At 41.6% G+C, this 21,657-nt stretch overlaps 2 protein-coding genes across 2 annotated transcripts in view; both read right to left on the reverse strand.

The window, feature by feature from the left end:
- Window positions 1-20,696, reverse strand: part of LOC308461823 (uncharacterized protein) — a 43,313-nt gene extending 22,617 nt beyond the window's left edge. The window contains exons 1-14 of the mRNA XM_080978988.1: window positions 20,553-20,696; window positions 19,961-20,018; window positions 18,398-18,533; window positions 17,154-17,365; window positions 16,235-16,367; window positions 14,015-14,112; window positions 13,373-13,502; window positions 12,453-12,667; window positions 11,136-11,268; window positions 10,315-10,412; window positions 9,585-9,723; window positions 8,323-8,546; window positions 7,342-7,474; window positions 5,580-5,622 (exon numbers count right to left, since the gene is read on the reverse strand). Coding sequence (XP_080835114.1) covers window positions 5,580-5,622; window positions 7,342-7,474; window positions 8,323-8,546; window positions 9,585-9,723; window positions 10,315-10,412; window positions 11,136-11,268; window positions 12,453-12,667; window positions 13,373-13,502; window positions 14,015-14,112; window positions 16,235-16,367; window positions 17,154-17,365; window positions 18,398-18,533; window positions 19,961-20,018; window positions 20,553-20,637 — 1,837 coding nt within the window. The 5' untranslated portion in view covers window positions 20,638-20,696. The remainder of the gene's footprint in view (window positions 1-5,579; window positions 5,623-7,341; window positions 7,475-8,322; window positions 8,547-9,584; window positions 9,724-10,314; window positions 10,413-11,135; window positions 11,269-12,452; window positions 12,668-13,372; window positions 13,503-14,014; window positions 14,113-16,234; window positions 16,368-17,153; window positions 17,366-18,397; window positions 18,534-19,960; window positions 20,019-20,552) is intronic.
- The window catches only part of LOC308461817 (olfactory receptor 5AP2-like), a gene marked incomplete at its 3' end in the record, with an annotated part of 253,933 nt that overhangs the window by 167,679 nt on the left and 64,597 nt on the right, over window positions 1-21,657 (reverse strand). The gene's annotated exons all lie outside the window — the stretch shown is intronic.

Raw genomic sequence — 21,657 nt, forward strand, 5'->3', positions numbered from 1 at the left:
AATGTGTCCTCAGTTTAAAAAAGGAGATTCCTTCTTGCCTTTCCTGGTTAAAAAAGATATTCCCTTTTCTGGTATGGTTTACCAATTCTACAGCAAAAATTGGACTTGGTGGGTAGTTTGTAGCTCCTTTGCCAGAATCTTTGCAACTTTGTGAATCCAGAAAAACCACTTTTCATGGGTCTATCTCTTTCAACTCACATGAGTCTAAAGACAACTACACCCACTCAAAGATGCACAGATCTTGCTGGTGAAAATCTGCTTTATTAGGCCAATATGGACCCACATCTGCAAAGGCATGCATATAATCAAGCTGAAAAATATAGTTCTGACTTACCATGGATCTGACACAATGCAGCAGAACAAACAGAAAACAGTGTGAGAAAGTAAGTACAAAATAAGCAAATTGACAAAAATGTTTCCACTCTTTAATATAGAGCACAGGAAAACAAATATAGAAATTGTTGTTAGTTAGAAAGTGTGTTCTTCAAAGGATTACATTTGGCATGCAAATAGTGATTTATTTATAATAAATGTTTAGAAATTATTTTTAGTTTTTTTGATGGAAATATAAAGGTAATCCATGTTTTGGCCATTAGAAATTGGGGAAGAATTGGTAGAAGAGATTTGCATTCAACTTCCATAATGCTGTTTTCAATTCCTTATTTTTACTGCTATAGATTAATGGGTTCATAACTGGTGGAAACATGCAATAGAACATAGAAGCAACAAGATCCAAAAGCTCTGTGTCACTTGATGATAGTGACACAGAGCTTTGCTTCAGATAAACAAATGAACCGCTAACAAAATATAAAGATATTACAATAAGATGTGGCAAGCAAGTTGAGAAGGCTTTTTCTTTTCCCTGGGCAGAAGGAATTTTTAGAACTGCACTGAAGATTTTAACGTATGAATAAACTATTACAGCAAGGTAGATAAAGGCCAGAGAGTCACCAACACAAATAATCCAAAATACGATGAGATATGAGTCAGAGCAAGCAATTTTGAATAACTATGGAATTTCACAGAAAAACTGACTGATGTCATTAGAACAGAACTCAATTGTGAATGTACTGCCAGAATAGATAAGCCCAGTAATCCATGCACTGATTGCCATTTTGACACATGATTTTCTGTTCATCACAGAAGGTCTTGGAATGCCAGATTGGCTAGAAAGAAGTACATGGGTTTGTGAAGCTGAGGACTGAAAATTATGACTGTGATGTTGATGAGGTTTTCAGTGACAGCAATCAGATAAAGGATCAATAATGTAATGAAATGAAATGTCTTCAGTTCCTGAGTATCAGAGAATCCATGCAGAAGGAATTCCACCACTCTAGATGACTGGTTGAACATTGTGTGGCTATGTAGTACCTGCAAAGAGATGGCACAACCATTTTAGAGAGGAGGAGGAGGAGGAGGAGGAGGAGGAGAATGTTTTGACGCATGTTCCCCAATGTGATCAAGTAGGTTGACTTAGGTCACCAATAAACCATTGTTTGTTTAATAAATAATTTTTGTTTCTTCAGTTAACAAAATATATAGTCTGTTAAAAATGTAAAATCTCTAAGTGTTTGATATAGAATATTGTATTCCCTCCTGGAAAACCCCCCCAGATAACACACAAAAATTAAAAACTAGTAGACGTAATAAAATTATTCCACGTGTAGGTTAACTTTTCAACAGAAATAATGTTTTAGGAAACATTTTAAACAGTCCAACGAGACATTCTATTTGATGTTCAAAGGCAAGGAGTTATAAATATTGGTGCTACCCTGAATATTTCCTCTCTGATTAAGAACAAAGTTTACATGGCACTGGTACAACTACAAATTGCCACAGGTTGGAGCTATAGAGTATGAATGTGTGGGGCCAAGCAAGTCTTCAGATAAAATGACCCCAATCTATTTAGGGCTTTATATGTTAACAGTAACTCCTTAAACTTGGCAGCTGGTACACTTATTTGAGCAAAGGTGCAATGTGCCCACATAATCTCACTGTTGTTAACAATGATGCTGCAGCATACTGTCCTAACTGTAGTTTTTGTACCAGACACAAGGAAAACCTCGCATAGTATACATTGGAGTAATACAGTCTTGGAGTCACCATTGACTTCTCTCTCCCTGTTGACAGAAGTGGTTGAAATTTGCAGGCATACTAGCCCCTCCAGAAAAATATATATATCCCGAATTACAAGAAAATAAGTCAGGATCTTTTGTGATGGGCAGCTTTGTGTTAGTTTTTGTGTTGGATTTAGTGTTAGTTTGCTTGCTTGCTTGCTTTTAATGAAGTGTCTATTTATTTTTAGGCAGAAGTGGATCTTATTCTGAGCAAGGTGACCCTGAAGCCACTATTTCTGCCAAATTTCAGAAGGATAGTATTTTTTTGAAAACGGTTAGAAAATAGCCTACATGAGAGAGGCGCTGCTTGGTAAGAAACCTTCCAGATTTCAGACAAATACCGTATTTTTCGCCCTATAGGGCGCACTTTTCCCCCTCCAAAAATGAAGGGGAAATGTGTGTGCGTCCTATGGGGTGAATGCAGGCTTTTGCTGAAGCCTGGAGAGCGAGAGGGGTCGGTGTGCACCAACCCCTCTCGCTCTCCAGGCTTCAGGAAGCTCTGCGCAACCCTTGGGAGACCGGCGCGACTTCACGCAGGTCTCCCAAGGGTTGCGCAGAGCTGCCTGCAGTCCCGGGCTTCGCGCAGCTCTCCGCAAGCCTGGGGAGACCGGCACGACTTCCTGCCAGGATTCCTAGGCTTGTGGATAGCAGGCTGTTCTCAACTGCATGGGAAACTTTCATGGATATGCTGGGCTCATGGTCGCAGAAGTTTATTTTACTCATATGAGGGGCAGGGAGGTGTTGCATGGCCCTTGGATAGAGCTATAAAATCCTCACAGCCTGTCCCTACCCAGCCAAGAAAAGGAGTCATTTTGCAGAATATTCTCTTGCTAGGACCAAGATGGAGAAAATAAGAAAACTGAGTCAGAAAGCAGAGATTCTGGGCTGTTTTCCTTTCCCTTACTAAAGGGAGAAGATGGTTTTCTTGAATGCTTCCACACATATAAAATTACTATATGTTTAGAAAATGTTCAGACCAGGAAAAAATGGTTTTGCAGAGCCTTCATCCTCAAGTGCTAGCTGTTTCCATGGAGGGAGGGGTTTTTTTGTGTTACAAATCTTATTCCATACAATCTAGTCCTGCCCTTTCAATCTATAGCCTGACATGAGGCAATGAGTAGAACTGACCTACTGTCAGGTGCTGGTAGCACTTCAAAGAGTGTGGGGTGGAGGCAGGGACCAGGCCAGATACCCAGGAGAGGTGATTTGTGGGGTTTGACACCACCTGCAAGGCAGGAGCCAGGAGAGGACGGAGAGTCGGGGCAGCCTGAGATGGAGGAAAGTGTGCTAGATGTAGCAGAAGAAGAGGCTGTTGAGCCAACAGATGGGTCAGTAGACTCCCCACCTTCCCCCATTCTGCTGTCTCCTAGTACCAGGAAGGTCTTGAAGCAGCGACTTCCATGCGAGAGAAATCTCAGGTTGCAGGCACGTAACCCATCAGGACAGGGTATGTAGGCTGGCAGTGGAGGATGGAGTCTCCCTGTTGCTGCAACTATTCCACAGGGCCTGGACCTGTGGACATCTGCCTTGAGGCTAGAAATGTGTATGAGTGTGTATCCGGAGCACTGTGGAAGCTACTGTACACACTTTTCTTGTCAATAAAGACTTAACTATCAGAGGTGTGCCTTACTTGGCTAGGAAGGGCAAGAACACCTAAATCTTTTTCCATTCATCCACACATGGTGAACATCTCAGATGGGAGTCAGGCTGCAAACATGCTTAAGGAATCTGGGACAAGATAATCGTAAAGGAGCTGGCACATCCATGTTGTTGGGAGCTCTAGAATTGGTGGGTGAAGGTGAGAAGCAGGTAATGTGGCCTGCTGAATTGCTCTACACACACACCTGAAAAATGTCTTCTGGCAGCAATAGTTACAGAGTGCCCCCAAAGGTCCTACACCCACCCCACTCCCCCACACTAACAGAGTATCCATGCACAAAATCACAGCACATTTGTTTTAGCTCTGATTAAATGAATCACTGGACTGTAAAGGGGATGTTTATTTGTTTAAAGACTTTATTCATTCTCGACAGTGCGACTGTCATGAGAGATGAAGATTATGGAAGAAACACATCCTCATTTCCTTTGAATTAGAAGGGTGACATTTAACAAGGAAGCAAGCATTCGAGGGCGCTTGAGCATATTTGGACTTTATCTCCAGGATTCTTCCATTGCTGAGCTAGAAGAAAATAAGAACCAATAAATGATTTGCTGCAGTAAGCGAGAACAAGTCCCAAGGCTAACCTGCAGAACATTTTAGAAAATAAAAGCTACCTCACTCAATTCATACAGTCCCATTACTAGTTACATAAAGATCTTCCTGTAAGACTGAGTTGATTCGTCCCACTTAAGAACGTTCCACTCATAATGAGGGAAAATTAATTCCAGCAAGACTCAGATGTGAGTTTGGGGGGACCTTGTACCATTCCAAGTCTGAATATCAAGTTGAAAATGTGGGTGCTGGGACAGGGGGTTACTTGAATTCAGATTGTGCACTTGATAATGTAAACAGTTAACTGCATGTAGGAACAATGTGTGTTTGCTACCATGCATTTCACCTGAATGCTCTATATTGCCACTGACAGACTTGGGCTTGCCACTGAATAATGTGAAAAAATGCCATCGAGGTAACTGCTTTTCAGAATCATGCTTACAACAAGAGTGTTTGTTATGTCCATAGAGACTATTAAAAGAGGAAATTTGGCTCCTATGAAATAAAATCACCTGTCTTTTCTTCCACTGACACCCCTCATCCAACAAGTTTGGAAAGCTTTTGAAGTAATCCAAAATCCTGACAATCTTGTTCATAGTGAAGCAAATGTGTGATGGACGCAATAGACCCTACAAACTTTGATTCCTTTCAGAACTTTGAAATAATAAAATCTTTTAATATCTCAACATCTGCATTTCTCTGTATCTCCAAGGGAAGTGTATTATATGAATCTGGAAGGCATGCTTACTAAATGATTCAGATATACAGCCTTCTGTCATAGCATAATTATGCATTACACTGAATACATGTACCAGTTGTGTCTACACATGTACAAATGTTCATACGTTTGTGTGAAAGAGCATACACTTCTTTGTGTAGCTCAGTTATTGTCTATACAGGTGCACAGTCTATATACCTGTTGAATGATACAAGTGAATAACTATACTAGGGTTTGCCCCAGTTATTTGTGAACGCAGATATTGTATGCAGATTGTGTGCTCATATAATGTAACATGAACAGCCATAATGTCATGTTTGGCTATGGATATGTATCAGGCATGTAGCTAAAGCAACAGAGAACTAAATGATTCTGGAAGGACACAGAACAGTCCACTAACTTTCAATGCAATCATGGTGCCCCGTGCATAACTGCATAGCAGGTACCAGTTAGGTCTTTTCATCAGTACTAAATCACGGAGACACCTTGACACAAGCCTCTCTTCCACATCTGCTCACCTGAGATGTTTAGCTTTCTCCAAAAGCAGTTCGGGTCCTTTCAATCAGTTTGGGACCCTGGAAGAAAAACACACAATTCCCTCAGACATTGTTAAGGAAAGTATTCCTCATAGTTCTTTCACTGGATGAATAGTTAATCATGCTAGTTTAACAGCCTCTCATAAATTATATGGAGAGTCAATTCTTCACAAGCAAGGAACTTAGAACTCTGTCTCATCACCCACAGTCTCACTTTAATTGTTCAGCAAAAGCAGCAATTACAATTCCGTATGTCCAGAGTACCACATTCAAACAAAGAAACATATTTTTTTTGTTCTCTTGCTCACACCTTAACCTTGAGACCCAGTTCCTGGTTTCCTGGAAACTCATTGTTAGTTTTTTGTCTACTAGATTTGGACAAACTGAACTGTATTGAAGTGATTCAGGAAAAACTGGGCCTTGGTTTAGCCAGGCCCCAAATGGCTGCAATTTGGACTGTCCAAAGCAAACTGGGGCTGTCAGAAGGTGTAGTACCGGGCAGGAAGAAGGAGAAAGTATGAAAAGGAGTGACCTAATAGGCAGTTATCTCTTTGTGGGAAAAGGTAGGAGTGGGTAGATGCCAGTCCTATTCTACCTCTCCTTCTTCCTGCCAGACTCTTCCTTTTTCCTGTCCCTCAAAGCAGCACCCCACAAGGTCGGATCCTCCCACTTACCAGCTGAGCAGTATGGGTTGCTACTCCTTCACAAGTGGCTTCCCTTTCATGCAGGGAGACCACACTTGAAGCAGCAACAAATCTTTTGCTGTACCTTCTCAAGCAGCCTCCTTGTGTGCAGGGAAGTCACTCAACAAGGTGCAGTACCCCACAGGATTAAATCCAATTGGAGGGGGAAAGAAGGAGATGCAACATCTCCTAGATTCTCCTGCCCCTTCCTTACTATGGGAACAGATCCAGGGTGGGATAAGTGGTTCACAGAGCAGCAGAGGGTGGTTGGCCCAATCTAGGGATTGTAGATTGGGACCACAGGATAGGTCAGAGGTGTCTATGAACAGCCCTGTTGTCTACTGCTATGGTAGCTCTCAATCTTCTCTGTAGCAACCCAGTTCAATAGTAACCTACCATTTTGTAGCCAATGGTTGGTGGTGGTGGTGGTGAGTGTGTGTGTGTCTTGAACACAACAGTATACCATCAAATGCTTTCCATACACAAAAGCATCTGAAGCATCTGAGCTAGAATGTATTCCCCCATTCCCCATTTGAGTATTCTGGACTTGATACTTCTGCACTTGATTCTTTCTCTGCCTTGTATTCAGTGCAGTCCTAAGGACATCTGCTCACAGTAGTCCTCAGGATTATCTTGATTCCGAATTAGTATACTCAGGGCTTTCTCTAACTGGAACTCACTGGAACTCAGTTCTGGCACCTCTCAGGTGGGCACCATTGCCATTATAAAAGAACAAGGGAGGTGTTCAAGGTGAGTTCTGGCACCTCTTTTTCTGGAAAAATAGCACTGAGTATCCTCAGCGAAAATTTAAGTCACATTTATTATCTCTCATCTAGTCTCCCATGCCTTCTGCTCATGGTGTTACTAGTTGCAATCCCACTAGTTGCATCCCATTAATGAAGACATCTGAGGTGTGTCTTCTCAGAGAGCTGCAGAAATGCCTGTTTGCCACACATCACTGACTAGGAGTTCAGGGCCACACATTCATATTCCACCACATGCCCATAGCCTTGTCACACTGCCAGTGAATGAAAAAAAAAATGCTATGGATACTTGTCTTCATTTTAAAAAATACCTCTGTTTCAAAACATGTCTTATGGTCAGCAACTTCGCAGCACTGTGTCATCATGCCTTGGAAATCTACAATCACGCCCGCTAGTTGCTCATCAGTGATTGTGGGCTTGTGCTTTATCAAGTCGACAAGCTGCCTGCAACGACAACAAAAGTAAGTTGGAGGATGGAATCATTAGCCTCATGAAAAGTGATGAGAGAGTAAAAGCAGGCCAAGCATGTCCTTTCTTCAAAGCATCACTTCATAATTGGGTCATTATAATCACTTTAGGTCACCACTAGGGATATTATGTGGGACGTGGGTGATGCTGTGGTCTAAACCACAGAGCCTAGGGCTTGCCAATCAGAAGGTTGGTGGTTCGAATCCCTGCAATGGGGTGAGCTCCCGTTGCTCGGTCCCAGCTCCTGCCCACCTTGCAGTTCAAAAGCACATCAAAGTGCAAGTAGATAAATAGGTACTGCTCTGGTGGGAAGGTAAACGGTGTTCCATGCACTGCTCTGGTTTCACCAGAAGCAGCTTAGTCATGCTGGCCACATAACCCAGAAGCTGTCTGCGGACAACCACTGGCTCCCTCGGCCTATAGAGTGAGATGAGCGCGCAACCCCAGAGTTGTCCGCGACTGGACCTAACGGTCAGGAGTACCTTTACCTTTAGGGATATTATAGGGTTGGAAATGATGTTACAAGGCAGGAGACAATGCTTCCCCTCTGAAATGGAAGGTAAAAGGTCCTAGGGAAGAGAGGGGCAGGAAAGGCAAAACCCCAGGAAATATTGAGGGAGGGGGGCTGGGAAGACAATAGGATAAATAAAGGAATGGGGGTTCAAATGGGAGAACTTTCTGAGAAGCCAAAGAGGGTGGCAGAGTGTAGGCAGCAAGGTGCATTTGGTCAGAAGTTAAAGTGGTGAAGAAGGCTAAAGTCCATAAACACTAACTGATTTGAAATAACCAGCCAAATATTGGGCTGCATGCTTCTGGTTTCTTACTTTTGCTTCTTGCGCTTCAGAACTTCTGGATCAGCTGTGCATAAATCTGGATGGAAGGTGAACAGGTCGGGAGCAAATGGTGTAGGCTCATATTCTGGATCCGGTCCTAAACCACTGAAACATTCCCGACGGAAAGTTAAGGAGTCACCACAGCATTTGCACACTTGTTTGTTGATGTGATGTATTTCATGCTCCCGACATATCTCTCCAAGCACAAAGGAGACCTGGAAGAGTTTCAGAAAACAGTAACCAAAGGGGTCAAAAGGCTGAACAACACCTCTTTGAAGAAAGACTGCATTTTAGTTTAGAAAAAAATGCAAGCAAATTGAAGTATATATCATTTGGGGAGGGGCAGTGATAATACTAGCACTGTGGAGGGGGATGTGTGAAGAGTCCCTGTAGGGCAGTTATTTTCATCTGTATTCTAAAGCTGAGCTAGGCATTCAACCTCTCCAAAAAGTCCATTGTCATGATAGGGATAGAAATTGCCCCTCCCAGTCATTAGCTTAATAATCAGATATGCATTCTCATTGCAATGCAGTGCATGGCGAATGTGTCTAATTTTGTACTGTACACATGTGAATGCTCTGTGCGTGTATCTTGCAAGTTTGTGAAAGGTGTCGCCTTGGGCCATAGCCACCATTGACATGAAGTCCACACCCAGCCTGAAATGTTTGACATTGTACTATGCTTTTATATGTTCTGTAAGCCACCCAGAATGGCTGGGGAAACCCAGCCAGATGGGCGGAGTATAAGTAATAAAATTATTACTATTATTATTATGTCACATGCAGATTAGATTTTTGCAACATGCAAAAAGGAAGGGATGTTATGGGGGGTAGAGGGTCTCATGGTTTGGAGCATGATACTCCAGCATTTGTTGCTCTTCTAGATGGCCCATCCCTAGGAAACAAGTGATGAGGGGCAGGCAATGGGCACATCTCTGCTTCTATGGCCTCTGACCAAACCTGTGCCCTTAGATGCAGTGTACGATGCTATCCTGTTACCAGCAACAGCCTGATGCCATTGTGACTGGCATCATAAATGGAATAAGAGGGGTGTCATTTCGTACTTCACCAGAGACGTTGCAATATCTTGGGCTGACCATGGCTGTTCTGTACTTCTCAGCCCGATTCCAACAGCTTGCCATTACATTTAAATCCCCAAACAGTTTGGGCACTTAATGGAATTCTGAGGTGGTGGGTGGGAAGGAAAGGGGCAAGGACAGACAGAGAGGCAAATATGGAGAAGAAAACGCTCACATATTTCTCAGCACATGGCAGCTTGTGGGCTTCATCTTCGTGGCAGCATTTGGCAGCAGCTTTCGTGAGTCCCTTGGTGTATTCATACAGTTGGTCAAATGTCAGCTGGGGTGCTTTCTTGGTGTAGAGGACGAGCAATCTGCAAAGAGATCTTAGTCAGAGGACATTTGGGATGCCATGCTCATCTGAGGTGGGCTTGCAACAGTGCTATTTTTCTAGAAAAGGAGGTGCTGGAACTCACTGTGAATGCCTCCTTCGTTTTCTTAGAATGGCAATGGCGCCCACCTGAGAGGTGCTGGAACTGAGTTCCTGCAAGTCCCGGCTTAACCCCCCCCCCTTGCAGTAATGAGGAAATTTCATTGCCTTTCTCAGGTTTGAGAAGACAAGCAAGGCTTCTTTTAAGGACTATGGTGGGACTATGGGGAAAAGGAGTTTCATTTCATGAGCTCTTCCCATCCCCACAAAGCCTTCTGTTTCTACCTAAGCAAACACACAGATAGTTTTTATCCTGATTTTTGTTACACAGCTAGTAGGACATCATATTACTTAGCTGACAGTGAATTCCTGAGAGATGCGCAACAGATAGAATTTTTAATCTCCAACAGATGCGGGGGCAATCATTGAAGTTGTTTTGTCTCAGAAAGGTTTTTTGCATCCTGAGCTCACATGAATTGTTGAGCATCTTGCCCCCTTTCACAAGCTGGAAATCTTATGACAATAAAAAACATACTCATTTTGGAAGAGGTAGTCTCCTGCTGTCACATGCAGTTCACAGTTTTTCTTCACCACTTCTAGGGTGTCAGAAATGTGTTTTTTGAGCTCTGCTTCCTGAAAGAAAGGAGAATTTCTGATATATGTATATTTTTAAGAGCAGAACTATAAGAAAAGATGCAGCTTTGAGAGGAAGTTTGAACAGGCTCTGTAACATGCCTTTTATGCAAAAGAAGACAAGAGCTTTATTGAAGGTAAACATAGATGAGGATTGACAAAGGCATTTTTTAAAACATAAAAATGGCTAAACATGAAATTTCACAGCATCATTTCCTACAGTGTAAGAGGCAACACAGAAGAATCCATTTGAGGGAGCTAAAGGATGGCAATAGCCTATTATGAGGCAACAAAGGAAAGTCATATTTATGGCAAAATATGTCTTTAAGTGCAAATTTTATCTTAACACTCACATTTCCAAACATCCCTTTTGTACATTTTTGGTACAGGACCAACAATTCAGAGAAATGTGAAATCCACAGGGTGATTACATTTAGTTCTATGCATTACTCTGAGTGGAGTGAATTATATCATTTTGCTTAAAAACATGCACCTTAGGAAATTTTCTTTCCGTGATCTGAACATAGGCAATGCCTGACACCAAAGGGTTGCTTTGCCATCCTAAAGTTCCCAGGTCCAATTCTTTGCATCCAAGGTAGTCCTAGGAGAGATCCCTGCTTTGTAAGAGCTAGTTCTACCTGTCCTACAAAATGTTCACAACCTGTCTTCTGCGTATCAGGAAACAAGCAAATATCCTTTGTATGGAGATGAATCATAACCCACCCCATGGCCAAGGCACTCCACAACATTCTCAAGAGCACAGCACTTCTCCAACAAATCACCGTAGCCTTTGCCAAGTCTCACAAGCAACTCTGGGGATAACTCAGGGTGTCTCCTTCCATATTGATGCACAAACCTGAAACACAGGAAATATCCCATTAACAGAGTATGAAGATGAGGATGACAATGTTAACACCAACAGAAATAAACGCTGAAAGGGAACACTTTTCAGCCCGAGGGCTACTTTCCCTTCTCAGCAACCTTTGGTGGGTGGGTGGGAGAAGAGGCACTGCCAGGGGTGTATAGGGCTAGAGTCAAAAGTAATTGCATCAATACATTTGAATTGTACATTTGTACAGCATTATTTGAGTTAAAGGACATGTTCCGTCCAGGCAAAAGTCCTCGAAGGAAGATGAGGCTAGTAAGAGGTGTGGCCTGTATAGTTTGTTTGTTTGTTTGTTTGTTTGTTTGTTGTTATTCCCAGCCAGATTGCCCTAGCCAATCTGGTGCAGTATGGAAGCTTTGCAAGTCACATTTGGTCCCTGGTCTGAGGTTCCCAGTTTTGGCTTAGTGTTCAAATAACTTCAAATACCGTATATCTCAGCAATACTTCCAGCTTTCATGTACATTAGATATGAAACTCCCAATTAATATTCAGGTGTGTGTGAGAGAGAGGGGGAGAGAATGTTTCAGGCACTCCTGATCCAAATCAAGGACAGAGGTTTTTTTACACAACAGAGGAGATTTGGCAGAGTGATCACATTGTGTTGCTTCCAGGAATATTATATGGGGAAAAGACGGATGTCACTGTTGGGCGCTCTCTGCCCCTCTCCCCTATTGAATTTTGCCACATTAGCCTTGGAAAGATAAGTCATAATGATATCAAGAACAACTACAAAAACTACTACTACTGTCAACAACAACAACAGCAAACACTATCTGAGCTCTCCTCCCTCCCAGAAAACTACTGTGATCATAAAGAAGTCCTAGTCTGTGCACCGCTCTCCCTGTGGAGTAAGCCATTTGAGTGGACAGAGTGGAGGAAGAATTTCTGTACTTGCTTCTGTAACAACTTAGCTTTCCTCTTCCCTGCCCCAGCCTGCTCCTTCTCTACTCTCTCATGCCTTCTCGCTCTTTTCTCCCTGCAACTTTGTTCCAGTCCTTGTTTGGGGAAATTTATTTGCTCAAATCCTTATATCCAACTGACTCTCTCCCCCCCCCCCCCCAGTCACACTTCAACACCCTGTTTGCATGTTTAGCTGAAACTCAAAACTCCCTGGAGGGTTGAATGAAAGATTGTGTGGGCTTTCTATGGCATACTTTGCCTGATGAAGAGTATGGTTGTCAGCATAGTGTTGGCACACTTCTTTGTTATCAATGAATTCTCTGACAGTGGGAGACAGATCTGCAGGCTTGTCATCATTTTCCGAATGGGCTATGCAATCTCCTTGTTCCAGCAGGCTCTTTTCACAGCAGTCGTGCACTTTAGAAGATAGAGTGGCTTGATGTGAACAGATGTACTTTGACACGTCAGCCTGTAAGAAAGGATCTGGTCAGTATTTATGGCAGTGATCTGGCAGACCCAGAGTAGCTGGGAAAGTTAGTATCTGTTGTCGTATCACTATTACCATATTATGCAATATAACAATTATTATCCTGGATATTAATGCAAGTCACAAAACCATAACTGGAATAAACTTATTTCAACTGAAATAAATTTATCACTTTTACATTGGCCTGACTGGGACCAAGGCGCAATGGGCACAGGAATGAAACTTGTCGTTGTTTCTGGTCAGCAAATGCAGTTCATTTTCTTACAGCCGATTCTTTCACAGCAGAGTTTATAAAGACAAAGACTACTTTTCTATTCCCACAGGCTTTGGAGCACCGACTGATATATGTTCAGTTTTAACTTTATGAATGTTTAATTGTTGTTTTTAATTATTGATTCCCCCCCCCCCCACCACTACATGTTCTTTTCTGTTACTATTTTATCTGTAAGCTGCTGGGAGTCCCAGCCAGGGAAAAAGGCACAATAAAAATAAATATGATGATGATGATGAGGAGGAGGATATGCATAAATGAGCACACATAAGCACAGAAAAGAATAGGTCCTACAAGCCTTATGTCTGCCTGACCCAGCTCTGTTCTAAATTCAGCAAATGCCGAACAACTGGCTTTTCTGAGCAAGAATGTATTGCTGAGTTGAAGTCAATTACATTGAAATTGACAAAACTTACCCTATCAAGCAAGCACTCCAGAGTATCGCCCTTGCAGCATTCTGTGTAGGCATGTACAATATCTGCAGAAAGCTTGAGAACTGTAGGGAAATCTGCCTTTGGAAACTTTTGACTGAGCTGAGCAACTTTTCTGAAAAGAAAATAAACAAAATGTTGTGATTGTGCCAAGAGAGATGGATGACAGCTACAATTTAATTCTAGTATTATCAGTAGGATAAACATATTGTGCCCTTCAATCAAAAATGGTGTGTGTGTGTGTGTGTGTGTGTGTGTTAGAAATCCTGCCTATCTGGGCTGTGTGCTTGTGTGTGTTGCTTTCCATGGCTCCACACAAGAAGATAAAAGCTTCAAAATTTTGGGTACAAAATTTAGCATCCTGTGAACCCCCCATATTCTTCCTTCCTGCTAGATATAGTGTCATGTCCCAGGAACTTTTCTGATGTTCACATTGCTCTTTCCTGATGCTATAATACTATGAACACCTCAAAAGGATGCTATCCGAGAAACAAGTGCATTTGGCACATGGTTTGCAGGGATATATTTTAGTCTCATTTTTTACTTTCTCGGGAACACTTAATCTATGTAGGTAATTCACTCTGCCCCACCTCACCCCCTTACTACCCCCAATGCAGCTAAACTTACACAGCCTGCAGGGGCACTTCTCCAAGCTTCCTGTGGACAGAGCATATCTGCTTTTGTCGAGCAAACTCTTTTCTCAAATACTTTGAGACTTCTGTTGCCTGTAGCAATAACAACAACAACACTTTAACAACAATAACGATGATGGCAACAACAAAAATGGAATTCAGAAGGAAAAGGTGCTTGACTCATTCTAAAAAAGTTAGGATAGGGTGGAAATCGTGTCCTCCCTTAAAGAGGGCATGTGTTGCGGTGAGACTTGGAAACTGAATCCCTGTGTTGTAGGTGGGTAAGATTGGTAAGCCACAACACCCGATTGGTAGGTCCCTCATAGCTGGGTTCAATCTGGCCAATGGGCGCAGTCCAAATGGATCGAGGGACCTTTATATACCCATGCACGTGACCCAGAGCTTCCTCTTTTGGTGCGTCCATTCGGAACACCTGCCCACCTCTCCCTACTTTTAGGGCTTTGTGCTTGACCTTGCTATGCCGTTGTGTGTTGTCTGTTGTTGGGACAGGGGCACGGTAGGAATTTCCCCCACTTGGCTGATTGGCTGTTGCCATTTGGGTTTCACCTGCCGCGTAGCAAATCATCACAACTTGTAAGGTTGCGGCGAGACCCTGGTTCAGGATAGGCCATCCCTATGTGAAGGGTATTCTGTTAAAGGAATCCAGAGACTCAAATGGTTTGGTCAACCCTTGAGAGGGGGTTGTGCCCGTGCTTGAGTCCAGGGGGACATTTGGGTGGCGGACATAGTTTGTTCCCGACTTTCTGCCTATCCAGGTTTTCACCCTTGGCTGACCTATGCTGGAATCCTGGGTCAGTGCTACCTGCTTGGCAGGGAGCTATTCGAACTGGAGCCTATGCAACCAGTCACTTTCTGTAATCAATAAAGTTGTGGCCTAAATTCTGCCAAAATCCAAACTAAAATTTGAGTCAAGCGTGAATTTATTTAGGGGGGAATTTCTGGGTTTGAACACGCAAATGTAAAGTATTTTTTTTTTAAAAAATAGTGCCACAACAATATCCATTGCAAAACTATTGGGCAAGTTAAAACACTTTTAAGTTTCATTGAATTCCATTGGAATCTATCTATCTATCTATCTATCATCTATCTGTATCTACTATCTATCTATCTATCTATCTATCATCTATCTATCTATCTATCTATCTATCTATCTATCTATCTATCATCTATCTATCATCTATCTATATCTATCTATCTATCTATCTATCTATCTATCTATCTATCATCTATCTATCTATCTATCATCTATCTATCTATCTATCATCTATCTATCTATCAATCATCTATCTATCTATCTATCTATCTATCTATCTATCTATCTATCTACCATCTATCTATCTATCTATCTATCATCTATCATCTATCTATCTATCTATCTATCTATCTATCTATCTATCTATCATCTATCTATCTATCTATCATCTATCTATCATCATCTATCTATCATCTATTTCTCCTTCCCTTCTAGTGACATTAGTGGCAGCCAAATGACCAACTAACATAGCTGGATAGGAATGGTAATTGACAACTGCTTCTAGCATCAAATTGGTACATAGTATTCAATGTTGTATAAGCTTGTATTAGTATAACGGCTAGAAGACTTAGTTTTGCCTGCAGTGAGTGTCCAAGCAGCAATTATGGCAAGAAAAGGGCAGGAAAGAGTGGGCGAGAGCATGGGGGAGAGTTTTGACTTGCATTGGGCTGGCTTAGAGGTTGGGGCATTTATATTGAGGGAGGGTGTTCCAGTTAATCAGGGCCAATTTTTTTTATTGCAAAAGGGATTTTTAATAAGTTTATTTAAAAATAAGTAAATTACAAGTTGCATCATGTTACTTAGTTTTCACAAAAACCAGGAAGTGCCATAGGTTCTAACATTTTGTGTTCTGTTATTCCCCCCGTACAGGGGAATGCCAAAGTCTGAGGAAGAATTATGGCAGAGACTGTGCTTCGGGGATAAAACACTTGCTTTATATGCAGAAGGCCTCAGGTTCCAATCCTTGGCATTTAGAAAGAAAATGTTTAGATTGGTGCAGGGAAGGGAAAGAAAAAAAACCTACTGTGTGAATCCCAGGAGTAGACAAGATTTGGCTAGATTGACCAGTAGTCTAAGCAGGTAGGAAAAAAATATCCTAAGAACCTAGCAGAGGTAAATTCCTTAACCATCAGCTACATTATTTGGATGATAACGGAATACCTTTTCTGCAAAGCAGGCATCTTTGTCAGCTTCCTTGCAGCAAGTTGTCAGTACCTCCTTATATTTTCTAGCTCCTGCAAAGATGCTGGAGGTCTTTGAAAAAGGGTATCTTCTGGCAATTTCATAGACATACCTAGGATAAAAAGTTGCCTTTCAATAACACGAACTGCACTTTCTTGCATGAAAGAATGTGGTAGTCAGCACCTTTATAAATTAAGATGATGATATAAAGCAGAGGGAGGGCAATCATTTATCCAAGACTACTAAGAAGAAGGAAAGACAAATAAATTCAAATTCCCGCAATGGAGCCCCGAGCTGCAACTGTGCACGCAAGTGGGCTACTTAAATCCAAGAGATTTCATTGCAGGAGATTTGTCAGTTTGTAGCATTCCACATCACTTCCTCCAATAACAAACTCAAGCAATCCATTCAGATGCCTATGAAGCCCAAACAGAACCATTGAGAAGCATGGTCATGCCACCAAGATTTGCAGACAACAAAACAAAAAACAAAACAAAACAATGCCAGATATCCCACCACACACCAGCCTGGTAAGGACTGAGCATCCTCAGCTGCCACAGCATATCAAGTGTTAGTTTGAAAAGAAAAAGAGGAAATAGGTGAGAATGGAATGGCAAATCCTAGACGAGAGTGTGTCTGGTCAGCAAGCTAGAACCCTGGCCAGGAGAAGGTGGGGATAAATTACAGACTGGCTGGCTAAGACATTGATGAAGGAGCACAGCTGTTTGGAAGTGAGGTTATCTTTCATTTTTGACACCTTGCATGAAGTAGCAGTCAGAATTTGCAATTATCGGATAGATGATTTGAAATAGAAACTTGTACGTCTTATTTTTGTTTCATTCCTCTCACAAAGGGCAACCAAATCCTCAAAGTTACAGCACTGAATCAATCTGCTTACCTTCCCATGGTTTGATCTGGGTCTGCTTCAAATGCTTTGCAGCCCTCCTCGGCAGATGGTTTTTGAAAGGGAGGAATGAATCCTTGAGTTCCATTTTTATGGGCCAGAATACAGTCTTTTCTTTCTGGGTCAACTTTAGCACAACAGTCAGCAAATCCATATTTCGCAATAATTTCTTGCTCGTGACAAATTTCATCCAGAAAAACGGTACCCTGGTGGAGGGAAGCAAAGTGTTCTCTTAATTGGTTGCAATTGCAGTCGCCTGTTTGCTCAGTCCACATAAAGAAAACATCTTTTTTGCGGGGGGGGGGGGGGGCATATAAGCCTCTTAAATGTTAAACTGGCAGTTGTCCATAGAATTAAGTTTCTATATTCTACATGGTTTAAAGGACAGTCACCAGACAGATTTATTGAAAAGTTAAGTTGGTTTATAAACCGCTAGAATGCATGAGCCCTTATTTTCCTGTTTGATCATTGAGATCATCTGGAAGAGTTGCCCTCTAGTTTTCAAAAGCCTGATTAGCTTCAAGTAGAAGTTGGACATATAGGGTCATCGATCCCATGTTGTGGAAAACTATTCCAGCAGAAATTTAGCAGGCATCCTCACTACTAATCGTCAGACATTTCTTGAAGACATTTTTGTGTTGGTAGGTCTATGCTGCTGAAACCTTTTAAAGATGAACTGGTCATCTTTATAATTGTTCCATGTTGTTGTTATTGTACTTTGTACATTTTGTATATGGAAACTTTGTTGTACACTGTCCTGATACGTGGTGGGGTCTATGAATATTTTTGATAACCTATAACTCAAAATGTTCCTGCCAGTGAACAGAGGCAGATATTTTGAGCCAGTAGACAGAACCTGAAAACATAGGCTGTCCCTCCTTGGGGGTTTTTAAGCAGACGTTAGATGGCCATCTGTCATCTCCAGCCTTCCTCCAAAGTCTGCTGCACTGCCCCTACCAAAGCAGCTGACAACATTAAAATGATAGAAACCATAAAATAAAAGCATAAAACGTTAAAAACAATCTGAAAGCAAAATACTGTAACATGTATCTTACCAGATCCCTGAATATCAGATAGTAGACCTGGATATGTTCCAACAAGAAATGTAACCTGCTATTAAAACTAATAAGTTCCCCATTTTAGAGTGCTACATCTCTGCATAGATCAGTTCCCAATATATTTGCATTTCTTTACAGTTTTATTTCTATGTTCTCTAAATTCAGCTCCCAAACACTTACCAAAGGCTTTGTACATTCTGGATCTGATTTTTCATCAGCAGCACATTTCTTCTGAAGTTCTACAATATCATTCTTTACTTTTGACACCTCTTCATATGTCGCTTGTTGCAGGGCTTGAGAGGATATGACTAGGACACTAGAAAATGCACACATGATTTATTTGAAAAAAATGTTCCCTCTGTGTATAACAATATTCTACATGACTTCTAAGAGCAAGCACATTCTTTTGGGTGGTTAAAACCAAACGGGATAGTAAGGAGATTAAAAGAGATCTCTCACAACTGGGTAGACAGACATTAAAATGACATTTATACAATTCAATGTAAGCAAAGATTCCATTACAGTGGTACCTCGGGTTAAGTACTTAATTCGTTCCGGAGGTCCGTACTTAACCTGAAACTGTTCTTAACCTGAAGCACCACTTTAGCTAATGGGGCCTCCCGCTGCTGCTGCGCCACCAGAGCACAATTTATGTTCTCATCCTGAAACAAAGTTATTAACCTGAAGCAATATTTCTGGGTTAGCAGAGTCTGTAACCTGAATCGTATGTAACCTGAAGCGTATGTAACCCGAGGTACCACTGTATATATATTGGGGCAAGAAATCCTAACTTCATAGCCATGTGGATAGGGTCTCAGTTTGTGTAACAGACCAGGAATGGGAATGCATCTGAGCTCTGGTTTTCAAAATATGCAATGAGAAATATTAGAGGGGAAATAGGGGCCTCATGAGACAAAGAAACTAAACAGTCTTTAGGAAGGAGGTGACCTTATTTATGTAATCAGCTAGTACAAATAGTTATTGATGGAGAATAAGTCAAGCCAGGATTATTGCACTATTTAATAAGTCCTCCCAGATTTATTATATGAGTTTGAGCAGATTAATTGACTAGTAGTGCATACAGTAGCATTTAAATAAAAATGATTGTGATTGCTTTCAGATAACTTTAAACAGTTATGCCATAGGAAGATATTGTTCTAGGCCTGTTGAGAGGAATTCCTTTGCTGAAGTGGTCATAATGGTGGGAAAGCTGCCATTTCAAATTCCCCCCAACACTGCAGAATACACCGCAGATTTTCTGAAATCTTAAAAAAAGAAGCTTCTCAGACGCAGCCGATTAATGCAGGTTTGCTTATGAAAGACACCAACAATTGTGGGCTCCACAGAGGTGGTAAGATCTTGGCAGTTTCCCAAAGGCACCTACTGGTGACACCAAGCCTGTCCTTAGGGTCATCAGAGACAATGGGGAGTGACCTTTCTAAGACAGTTCTTACCCTCTGTGGGGTTGGTTTTTGTTATAGTAAGACCCTATTTGATAAATAATTATAATTCTTGAAAAAATAATTGAAGGGCAACCCAATTTATTTACCAAGTGATTTTAAATCAATTAATCTGATTCATCAACTCAATATTGGATTATAATGTTTACAATGTGTCTCGCTTCATTTGATAATAGCTTCATACAATTTTGTTATTGGCAGTCCAGAATATTAAGCTAGTGGTAGTTCATAGCCTCTGTATCTGCTCAAGTCATTTGGAGAGAAATTTCCTGAAAAGACTTACATCCCTCGAAACTCATCAGGCGTCACTTCGGTAGCTTGTGCTATGGTGTCCCGATGTCCTGTAAAGAAGACAATAATCAAAATTTCACTCAGTGCTTCTAGTAGTACAAGCCTTTGCACATATGTTCAGACCAAAACACTACTGAGTTGGGTAGGCTTTACTCAGTGGTAAATGGGTATAGAATTCCAGCCATATTAGTTAAAAAGAGAATGCAAGCACCCATCATGCCTCTGGGATGCATGAGTCTTGCCCAATATCAGCACTTCAGCATCAGAAATGAAGTAGCAGTGGACACCTCTGTGGAGGGAGGAGACATTGGCTGCTGGATCTTCCTTTCTCCATACCCTCAAGAGTGGGAAGTCTAGCTGATCCTATGGACCTTGGACAGCCTCCGATGGACCACAGGACTGCACTCATTGTGACTTTAATATGTATTAGTAATCCCTGTATTTATCGTGCACTTGGCTTACTTTTCTATCGCTATTAAAAATGAGGTTCAACCCCCACATTAAAAAATCACAAAGGCAACATTAATCTTACCAACCAAATCAAACTGGTTTATGGCATTATATGACATAAAATGACATATTACCTGCATGCCGGTACCTTCTGGGTAGGTGTTTTGACGCGGCCAAGCTTGCCAAGAAAAGAAAAGAAATGAATGTTACCCACTTCATGGTTCCAAATTGTTTAGGGGCTTTGATGATGCGAAAGGTAGAAAGAGCAAAGGGGCAGAGGAGCTTTTATACTTTATCACATGCACGCTGGGTTAATGAGAACCCACCTCACGGTCGTATACTTGGTTAGGACACAATAAATATCCCTGCTAATAATTACATTAATAAAATATTTACACATTATATTTGTTAAGGGGTATCTTGTCACACAAAGTCTGCCAAAGTTATTCCTCCACCCCAGAATCAGCACAAATAGACATTGGCCTTATCGTACTTCAAAGAATTTAAGCAAACTGCCCTCTGGGTTACCCTATAACTCATATACCAACCTTTCCCCTCTCAATATGTTGTCCAAAGGTGAATTGAATTGATACAAAGTGGGCCTGTGGCTCTTTGTCAAGTTAAAGAGTGCGTGTTCAGAGCTGTGGTCTCTGACGTTAATTTCCAAGGCTGCTGAAAGGTAAACATTTGATCTTTTGCAACAGAGTCTGAAAACTCAGACTAGAGTCTTATCCACCTAGCCAGGGATATCTGGAAAACTTTTCCAAATTTGATAATAAGTTGTATCAAATTAAGTTTTAAATAGAGCAGACCTAGGAAAATATATGAACCTACATTAGTCATGTGTATTAAAATAAAATTTTAAAATAGGGAGCAATCCTATACATGGGAAGCTGGCATAAAGTTATGTTAAGCCCGGGTAAAGCATTTCTGATTCAAACTCTATTCTGGAACAGGGCTTTGGCTGACTGAGCTGGCCTAAGCATGGCAGAGCCTTCAAATACTGTTTAGGTTGTTGTTGTTTAGTCGTTTAGTCGTGTCCGACTCTTCGTGACCCCATGGACCAGAGCATGCCAGGCACTTCTGTCTTCCACTGCCTCCCGCAGTTTAGTCAAACTCATGCTGGTAGCTTCGAGAACACTATCCAACCATCTTGTCCTCTGTCGTCCCCTTCTCCTTGAGCCCTCCATCTTTCCCAAAATCAGGGTCTTTTCCAGGGAGTCTTCTCTTCTCATGAGG

The sequence above is a fragment of the Podarcis pityusensis genome (genome assembly GCF_964106645.2).
Source record: "Podarcis pityusensis genome assembly, chromosome: 13".
Classification (NCBI taxonomy): Eukaryota; Metazoa; Chordata; class Lepidosauria; order Squamata; family Lacertidae; genus Podarcis; species Podarcis pityusensis.